Raw genomic sequence first — 10560 nt, 5'->3', positions numbered from 1 at the left:
AAGTCAGTCAGAGCCAGATCTTTAGGCAGAATTGTGACAAAGGATGATAAAAAGGCTGAGGTACTTAATGCCTTCCCTTCCTCATTCTTTAATAGTAAAACCAGTTTTCTGAGTAACAAGCTTTCTGAGCTGGAAGACAGGAATGGGGAACAGAATGAAGGCCCCAGTCCAAGGCAAAATGGTCAGAAACCTGATACACCACTTAGACACTTACAATTCTATTGGGCTGGATGGGATCCGCCAAAGGCTACTGAGGGAACTGGAGGAAATACTCACTGAGCCAGCTTCCATCGTTACCCAGGGAGGTTCAAGCTGACCAGAGGTTGGCAAAAGGGACACCCATCAATAGGAAGAGCTGGAAGAAGGGTCTGGAGAACTACAGACCTGTCAGCCTAACTGTGAGGCAGAGGAAAGTCATGGATCATCTTGAGAGTCATCATGAGACACATATAGGACAACCAGGATCAGGCGCAGCCAGCAGGGATTCAAAAAAGGCAGGTCCTGCTTGACCAACCTGATCTCCTTCTATGACAGGGTACAGGAAGGCTCTGCAAAGGGTTCTGGATTGACAGTTGTATGGTATTTAACAAGGCCACATGTCAGGTCCTGCACTTGGATCACAATAACCCCAGCCTACACTACATGCTGGGGGAAGAGTGCCTGGAAAGCTGTCCAGTGGAAAAGGACCTGGGCAAGTTGCTTGACAGAGGTGAACATGAGCCACTGTGTGTCCAGATGGCCAAGGAAACCAAGGGCACCCTGGCTTGTATCAGGAATGGTGTGGGCAGCAGGACGTGGGTAGTGATTGTCCCTCTGTACTCAGCAGTGGTGAGGTCAGCTTGAATGCTGGGGTCAATTTTGCACCCCTCAGTACAAGAAAGACATTGACATGCTGGAGCATGTCCAGAGAAGGGCAACAAGGCTGTGGAAGGGTCTGGAGCATGAGTCTTGTGAAAAGCAACTGAGGGAGCTGGGGATGTTTAGCCTGGACAAGAAGAGGCTCAGGCTTTAACACTCTACAATTCCTTGAAGACAGGCCGGCTGTAGCCATGTTGAGATACATCTTTTCTCCCAAGTGCCAAGTGGCAGACGAGAAAATGGCTTCAAGTTACGCTAGGGGACGTTTAGACCAGATATCAGGAAAAACTGCTTCTCTACAAGGGTGTCAAGCATTGGACCTGGCTGCCCAGGAAGGCAGGTTGAGTCTCCATACCTGTAGGTATTTTACAGATGAGAAGCTGTGGTGTGTAGGGACATGGTTTAGTGGTGGGCTTGGCAATGTTAATGGCTGGACACAATGATCTTACGGGTATCTTCCAACCTAAATGATTCTATCTGTTGGAATAAAAATTGTATCAGCTACACTTTTTCAGTGACATTCTTACGGGTTTTTTTCTGCCTCCTACTCCACTGAAGAGCTGACTTGATCATCAAGTTAAACCATAACAGACATCATTGATACATGAAAAAAAAAATTGTAAGATTTAAGGAACTAGAACAGCTTGTACAGGAAATACCTTGTTTGATGTGAAGTGGATGAAGGATGTCAACATTGTGGGGAGGAAAGATATAGAGCAGCTGCTTTGTGAAATAAGCAGCCATGAATCGTGCCATGGATCGAATCACAGCCATGGCAGTGTCAGTATGAATGCTGGTTACCATCCATAGTTCATGCTGAAAATACTTGATATCTAAACAAAGAAAAATCAAATTAAAACATTTTGATAAAAAATATTTTAAAATTGAATGCTAAAATAATTGAATCACAGGTTATAAAACATTTTTTTAAAACAAGCAAACTTACACAATTCTTTGACAAACTTTCAGAACTTGTAGAGCTTAATCTTTTACACTAACTACACATTATACTAATATTAGAAGACTTTTCTACTAGGTTTTTAATGACTGGAGATGGACCTTTAGCATCTAAATTTAGACCTGCACTGAGTAAAAATAAACACATCTTCAGACTTGGAAATTCAGATTTCACTTAGATCAGACTTTGTAAAAGAAAAATTTTCCAAGCATCTGCAAAAAAATCCCACTGTCAAATTAGGACTGGTGACCAAACTAGAATCTGCTGTTTTTTCATGTTGTATCACAAAAAAAGATAAAATAGAATATAATTATATTATTATATCATATATTATTAATATAAACTATGCATTAATACTATAAATACTATTATAATTTATATATTATTATTGTTAATAATAATAGATTATAAATCATATTATATCGTATACCATATTATATTAATATAAAATCAAACAATATAATTTCCCCCTTATTTTTCTTATTCAAAGTCCTTCTCTGTGATTATTTAAGTCTAAAAATATTTAGCAGGTGACTAGTAGACAATGAGAGTTGTCTAAACATATTTTCCAACAAGTGCAGCTGAAATATCATCTGAGGATTAGAAAAAGTCACTGAAAACAGTGTAAAGTGAAAAGTGTCAAAAGCTGCCAGGTGTGCAGGTGAGGGCACAGAAATTAAGACACTAGGTTCTTCAAACAGTGTCAACACACCTTATCACACTTTTAGGCAATGTAAACATACCAGAAAATTCTTCCATCTGACCAGTCGAGAGCTGTGATCGCCTTAGAATCTCTTTAACCAGATGATCGCAGAGTCCCTGAGCTTCACACATGTTATATTGATACAGGTGACAAAACAATATTGCAAGATAGTATCTACGCTGAAGAAAACATGCTCTTTTTCCTTCTGCATTAAAAGATTAAATAAGGTACAAGTGCAAGTGGAAGAGAAAAAATAAGCACAAAAAGAGATGTAGCAAGCAAAAGTACTGTTTCTTTTCTCTCCAGAAACGCATCTATATAAACAACACACTTTGAGGAATAGAAATCAGGAGCAGCGACTTTAGGATATGATCTTTCTATACAGCCGCCAAGTCCTTAATAAGTTAATGCTCATCCACAATATTTTTACTTCTAGACATAAGGCAGTTTTCAAAACAATATTATGCATAACTGTTAAGACACAGAAAAAGTCAGGAGAGCTCAAGGAAGTCTAGCCTTCAAAGAAAGAGTGCCTGAACCACCCAGTGGAGTTGCTCAGACACTGACCAAAACTCCAATATTCTGAATTTTTTCCTCAATGAAGTATTCTTATTCTAATAACCAGCAGAAAATTTTCTCATGATGCCTGGAAAAGAAACTCTGGTATACCTGTTTAAAATCAACTCTAACAAAAACTCGTGACTCAAGTTTTATTTTGTAACTCTCCAAACACGAATTCTTTTAATTTTACAGCTACTAAAGGAATTGATTTTTTTTCATCTGTTTTTCTTTGTCTCTTTCTTGCTCACAAATTTATCTAGAGCTTTCCTGTATCAAGTACTTAATAATTGCAAGAAAGCCCTAGTATTAAAATAAAAATGCATAGAATTTTCTCAGAGAGCAAAGAGACTTAAGTTTTGACTGGTTCTATTCATCCCTTCTTAATTTCAAATATTCACCCTTTATGCATCTCACCTCCTCTTTTTGAAGAGCAAACAGAGTCACAAATATAAAATGATTATACAACTTATCCCCCTCCACCCTCAAAGATTTTACCTTACCATTTGTCTTGAGTTTACAAAGAGATCTTTTCCAAATGTCCAGAGATTCTCTGTATGAGCCTAAAAGGAACTCCTCCTCGCCTACAAAAGTCACATATTAACAAATTAAAAGCTTTACTTTTAGTAGTTACTTTCATTGTTACAAATACATATGTTCTTCTTTCAGCATCAGACATTTACTGAAAGCAGAACAAAATACGTGAGCCCCCAGAAAACTTCTATTGTCATAATTAAGTTTTGAGCATCTGAGAGAAGATGACTTTGAATACTCCTTGCCAGGATAAATAATGTATGAGCTCTCCTCCAGGGGGAGAGAATGTATTGTATGGAGCACTGTGGGAAGACAAATTAGAATTGTCATTTAAGGGAGAGAGATCAAGAACATGGCAAGGAAACAGAATTATAAAGGGAGACATATATGGGAAGCTGGGTTTAGCAATGTAGAAGTCAAAAGGAAGGTAGAACATAGGACAGAAAAGAGTAAGAAATTAGGCTATAGCCGTATACTGTTTGGAAAATAAATATGCTGGATTACCAAGCACCTTAGGTTACACTAATTAGATGTTTAGTTGAAGCTGACAACATTTGAGAATACAACATTGTCATGCCCACAATGACCACATGGAGTGAACAATCTTTCTACACAGAAATCCAGTAAGAGACACATTGTGATGCCCATTTTACTTCAGAAGAAACAACACAGGAGATCAGAATTAAAATCTTCCATTCAGATTCTTTAGAACATGGCTCAAAGCAAACCAAAGTAAATTCAGTCTTTTTACTTAGCTTAACAAGCTCTAAAGATTATAATGTGATCTACAGACATATCAGGCCATTGGCTATTAAGTATTTAAGACAGAATTATGATAAGAATTTTAAGAGAAGTCCAAATGCACACTTTTTAAAAATCTGGTAGACAGTTACCGATTGTTAAATTGAACCTAATTTTCCTAGTTTTCAATTAACATTTTTACTAACCAGATACAGAATTAATCTTCAGATGTTGTTCTAATGTCACTCCTGAAGACTGGATGGTTGCTTGTATATGACTTAAAAGTAATGAGACCACAGAAACCTCTTCTGCATTCTTGCACACTTTTCTTTTTAGCTGCACCTGATACCAAACCACTTTCTTATACAATAATTGCCATAGTACAGTCAACCTGTAATTCAAGAAGTACAATATTATGAAATTAAGCAAGAGTCAATAAAAGTCACCTACATCAATTTCTTACGTTCTTTTATTTTGCATTATGCACACAAAAACAAAATTGTATCAACTACTTTCTTGACTTGGATGAGGGGAAAAATGAAACACTTTTTGCCTCATTTTTGACTAAAAAACATTAATTCTTCTGAATTTTCTTAAGCACAGCAACCTACTTTAAGAACCTAAACACCCCCAAAATTAATCCCTTTGCTAGCTAAACAATGGGGAAATGAAATAATCTCAGACAGAGAAACCTCAGAAAAGGTATTAGTATCTTTTTAAACAAGACTGATTAAAAAACAATTAAAGCATAACACAGGAAAGCAGAGACAAGAAAACAAGACTGCAGAGTATGGTTATAGGACTGGCAAGTCCCTGTTGCCTAGCACAGTCCGATTAGATGTACCAGCTCAAATACAAAGTAGGTTTAACAATAAAAGCAAATACACATTGCTAGAGACTTGAAAAAGCTTGCACAAAACTGCAACACATCTGTATCTTGAAGTACTTTTGGGTTCATAATTAACACAGAGTCAGTCATATGCACAGTGCTCAGCACATGGAGCACAATTAATCAAAAATATGGATTATCTTCTCGGAGACAACTGAAACTTGCATATCAGATTTGCAGTAAACATAGTACTATATTTAAAGATTATTGAAGAAATACCTTTTACTGTAGTAGGAATTAATTTGTGAGTTATAATGCTACTTAAGTTCTAAATCTCTGGAAAGCAGACGCCTGCTCATGTGAACAGCACACTTTGATTCACTGGAGTTTTGCAGCATAGAAATACTCCAGTGATAACAGTATACTTTCCCAGAAGTAGGACAGCACATTTAAGTCAAGTTTATGTGTGTGGAAGAAATAGCTCTGACAGTTCAAGTAAATTAGTTTCCACAAATGGGTTTTTCTTATTGCTCTGAGACACCACATCCATAATGAACAAAAACTTTGCTGACTGAACTGACATCACTGACATACTGCATATGAGCAGACTCTTGCTCCATATTGTTTGCAACTAGGAAATATTGAAATTTAGATGCTTTAACTGTCTCTTGTGCATTTCACTATCTGTATTGATGCTACCAGGCCTGGTAGCATCAGGCCTGGTGTCAGCTGTCAACTCATCAGTTATCTCCAAACTGATTTGCAGTTACAGTTTAGTCACCATAACCAAACTATACTCAAATATAGGTCTGAGCCTTAATCTGTATGCTTTGTTTATCATGCTTTCCATGGAGTAAAAAGCAGCAAAAACCCAAAGGGTATTTCATTACAGTTTAACTCATACAATTTTCATTCCATCATATAGAATCACTTAGGCTGGAAAACACCCTTAGGATCATTGTCTCCAACCATTAACATTGCCAATTCCACTTCTAAACCATGTCCCTAAATACCACAGTTACACATCTTTTAAATACCTACAGGAATGGAGACTCAGCCCACTCCCCCAGGCAGCCTGATCCAATGCTTGACAACCCTTTCAGATACTGTGGGGCTTAGGTCTGGACTTGATGTGCTGCCTCACCAGTGCCAGGTACAGAACAACTGTCACTTCTCTGGTCCTGCTGCCAGGATTCCATTGGCCTTTTTTAGCCATCTGGGCATACACTGGCTCATGTGTAGCTGCTGTCAACATACATCCCAGGTCCTTTTCTGCTGGGCAGCTTTCCAGCTACTCTACCCCAGCCTGTGGTGCTGCACAAGACTGTTGTGACCCAAGGGCAGAACCTGGTACTTGGCTTTGTTGAACCTCACACCATTGGCTTTAGACTATCGATACAGCCAGTTCAGATCCCTCTGCAGAGCCTTTCTGCCCTCCAGCAGATCAACAATCCCACCATGAGTGTTAGCTGAATGTTATTTGTGTACTGACTGAAGGTGCTCTCGATCCCCTCACCCTGATAAAGATATTAATCAGGGCTGGCCCCAGTACTGAGCCTTTGGGAACACCACAGCAACTGGCTGTAGCTGGATGTAACTCCATTCACCACCACTTCCTAGGCCCAGCCATCAGCCATTAATTAATTCATTTTAACCCAGCAAAGAGTGCTTTTATCCAAGTCATGAGCAACCAATTTCTCCAGGAGAAAGTTGTGGGAGCCTATGTCAAAGGTTTTACTAAAGTCCAGGTAGACAATATCCACAATATCCACAGCCCTTCCCCCAACCATTAAGTATGTCACCTGTCACATGTCCAGAAGACCAGGATGGTCATGCAGCATCTGCCTTTCATAAACCTGTGATGGCTGGGCCTGATTGCCTGGTTTTGCTGTACACTTTTTTCCCAATACAAAGCTTATTCATACCTTTTTTCTGTTTTTGCATCATGGTTTACTTGAGGACATTCTCTAAGCAGAGACTTCAGTGAGCTAAACTGCTGAGTAGTATTGTCATCAAGAACTAAGAAAACAGGCACCATGAGAGAGTCAAGTTCCACAAGAGTATTACTGTCAGGAGAAGCAAAAAAATTCTCATACTGTAGTACACATACTCTGCTTAGGGTGTGAGAAACCATTTTCAGAAGACAGAAGCATGCCAAAAGGTTTTTTGAGAACAACTGATCTTGTTGCTGTATAAACATCAGTTTTAAAGTTTCTAATGTCAGCTTTACCACATGCCCAATCACACTGGCTCTTGAATTCCAGTACAAGACGGTCAAACACTGCTGAAAATATTTCAGAACAACATGCATCCATTGAGTATTCTTCACAGTCTTATTTAAAGATGCATCCTGGTTTAGCAAAGTACATTTCACAAACTGAACAATGCTGAAAAAATGGACAATGCAGTTCACTGTGTAATTCAGTAATGCATCTTTCTCTTCCATATTTTTTGAAATCCCTATCTGCCATGCACCAAGGAGGTTTTTCTGAATGGAATATAGTTCCAATGATGATTTATCTTTCTCTTCAATATCATCTTCTGCATGGATGGTATCAAACATTGATGCGAATTCTAAGCAGCCTTCATCAGCTTTACCAACAGATGAATAGATTCTTTGGTTATAGAAGCTGGAAGTGCTACTGTAAAACTGCTTTTCATTGTCTGATTCTTCTTCAAGGTCCTAAATCAGACAAGTGAAAAATCAACAGTTTAATTTAAGTTTACTGAGCAAGAGAGAGCACATAAAGACTGAAAGAATCATCATTTAGTCACTCATAAATGAAGTTTTTATGCCTAATTACCTTGCTTAAATGCTCTTACATTTATTAAACTGCAGTTTCATCTCAATCTCAAATTAAATGTTATTTGCAGAACAGTTGGGCAGACAAATTAAATTACCTAACAACAAAATTACACTGCCAATGCAGCAAAAGATTTTATACCAGAAAGTGAAACTCTGTCCTTCATTAAACCTAGAGTACAAGACAGAGATTTTGCCAGATACCTGTAAGATATAAAAGTCATTCAACAAAAGCTCAAAAGCTTCAAAGAACAAACCAAAACTCGAAAGCATGAAACGAAGTTGGGAAAGGCTGTTCAGTAACTATGATCACAGGGCCACTCTTCCAAAAGACAATACAGATTTTGGAACTGATTAAAGAATCATCTAAAACTTAGGATGAAGACATGTATTGTATTTATTAAGAATAAGACTTATTAAAATAGTCTACAGCCCCAGTATATCTAATAGCTAATGTAACATTTTATTATAAAGTGAATCTAAGTACTAGGTTTCCAGGGAGACCTTATAGCACCTTTCATTACATAAAGGAGGCTCCAAGAGAGCAGGAGACTTTTGACATGGACACATAGTGATAGGACAAGGGACAGTGGTTTTAAACTGAGAGAGGGCAGGCTTAGATATTAGGCAGGAATTCTTTACTGGGAAAGTGCTGAGACTCTGGAATGGGTTGCCCAGAGAAACAGTGGCTGCCCTATGCATGAAATGTCCAAGACAAGGTTGGATGGGGCTTTGAGCAGTCTGGTCTAATGAAAGGAGTTCCTGACTCTGGCAGGGGGTTGGAACTGGATGATCCTTAGGATGATCCTTAAGGTCTCTTCCAACACAAACCATTCTATGTATGGAAACACCACAAACTGATATATATGTATATTGTCAGATATTCTTCAAAAAGTCAACACACACTGAAAGAAATAACTTGCTTAAAAATAAAAATCAAGTATCAATTTGAGAAAATAAGCATATTCCTCATGTCTATGAAGAAAATGAGACTATTGAATGACTTTAAAAACACTAGTTAGGATAAATAAACCTATTATTAGTTTTTTTTAACCCCCACAGTTAATTTAAATTTCCATTTAAATTATGTACCTTAAACATACATAATGTCACAGTAAGTGGAAAAATGCTATTAAATACCAGTAAATCCATGGTTTTCTCATTCATTTCTGTTGTGTCCTCCTCCAGGAATCTCGGAATGGTGGAAAAGATAGAACTTTGATTTTGAACTTGTTTTAAAAGACTGGCTTTTAAAGACAACAGTGATCGTAAGTACTGAGATTTCCTTTTACACTAAAAGAAATAACAATAACAGAAAACTTATTATCAGTTTCTTGCAAGACAGTTTCTAAACAAGATTAAAAAATTGGTTACTGTTGTAAAAAGCTTCAGATCAAAAGTCCCAGCCAGACAGGGAGAACCGGGCAGCAAGCATCTGTTGCACAGAGAGAAACTACCATTTGACCAAGCTTTAGGGAAGCAGAATTCTCTCACACCAGACAGCTTTAGTTTATGTCATACTGAAAGAATCTGCTTTCTTGATGCCTGAAAAAGCCCTAGAAATTTGCCTGTATGTAGGGTTTTTCTGCATTTTTACTAGTAATATATCTCTTAAAATCCTCAAATCCTTGCTTACTATTCTAACTTATGCAGGAATACCATGACAGCTCACTTCTCCAAAAATCAGAATAGAAACTGAATTAGAAGAAAAGCTGCCTTTTATCAGCAAAAGCGAATATTCTGAACTATCTTATGTGGTCAGCAACAGCTGCAGGACCTCTTCCTTCAAGGGAAGTAAGGCACCTGGCTTCCCTCCTCCCAGACTTAGCTCAATTCAGAAGTGACAGTAAATGAAACAGAAACGTTTTAACTAAGCTTTAATTGCCTCCCTAGATTGAACACCTAGTGGACAAATGTATGAACTACCACAGAGACTAAGTTACAGAGGACTTCCAGAATTCTTTCTGCATCACTCTGAAAGTTGACAAAAGTAGCATAACACCTGTCAACATCCCAAATCAACTCTACAGATACAGAAATCCCTGTTTCTTTTACAGTTCCAGAAAAATGATATAGTGACAGCTCAGACTGTCCCATTCTACATTTTCCTGAAATATCAGCCAGACAATAAAGGAGTAAAATTTCAGGATCTCCGTATTCATTGCTTTGCAGATCAATGTGGTTACTTAAACAGCTTTATAATTCAAAGGTACTTCAATTTACATTCTTTCATGCACCTGAAAAATTTAACTTAAAAACCTACAAAATAGTTCATAACCTTACCTTGAAGTTCAGCAAATTCTGACGGATGTTTTCAAGCTGTTGGGTTGATAAAAGCAAAAGGGATCTCATAAATCCTGATGGTGAAAAGTTGTTAGGAAATCTTAGCAGTGTTATCATGTATCCATCAGAGACAATGAGGTAGGGTAGTCTTGGGTGTGAAGTAACAGAGAATCTCTGTCGCAGGAGGTCACGTTCAGAATCTGAAGAACCAAGAGACTGGCTGGAATCTCGACAACAAGAGTGGTGCTGTCTAAAACAGAAATACATCAAAAATTAAGAAGCAACTATCACAT

The 10560-nt window shown here is 37.8% G+C and overlaps 1 protein-coding gene across 6 annotated transcripts in view; it reads right to left on the bottom strand.

Annotated features, from left to right (window-relative positions):
- Positions 1-10560, bottom strand: part of CPLANE1 (ciliogenesis and planar polarity effector complex subunit 1) — a 60755-nt gene that overhangs the window by 42398 nt on the left and 7797 nt on the right. For 5 of the 6 annotated variants that reach the window (XM_059873462.1, XM_059873467.1, XM_059873463.1 and 2 more), the window contains exons 10-16: positions 10268-10517; positions 9077-9277; positions 7107-7864; positions 4559-4743; positions 3581-3661; positions 2560-2724; positions 1518-1691 (exon numbers count right to left, since the gene is read on the bottom strand). In XM_059873462.1, coding sequence (XP_059729445.1) covers positions 1518-1691; positions 2560-2724; positions 3581-3661; positions 4559-4743; positions 7107-7864; positions 9077-9277; positions 10268-10517 — 1814 coding nt within the window. The remainder of the gene's footprint in view (positions 1-1517; positions 1692-2559; positions 2725-3580; positions 3662-4558; positions 4744-7106; positions 7865-9076; positions 9278-10267; positions 10518-10560) is intronic. The other variant, XM_059873466.1, reaches the window with a different exon arrangement.

Source organism: Haemorhous mexicanus, chromosome Z, assembly GCF_027477595.1.
Source record: "Haemorhous mexicanus isolate bHaeMex1 chromosome Z, bHaeMex1.pri, whole genome shotgun sequence".
In the NCBI taxonomy this organism is placed as follows: domain Eukaryota; kingdom Metazoa; phylum Chordata; class Aves; order Passeriformes; family Fringillidae; genus Haemorhous; species Haemorhous mexicanus.
Note: the sequence above shows the minus strand (reverse complement) of the source record. Positions and strands in the feature narration are given on the sequence as shown.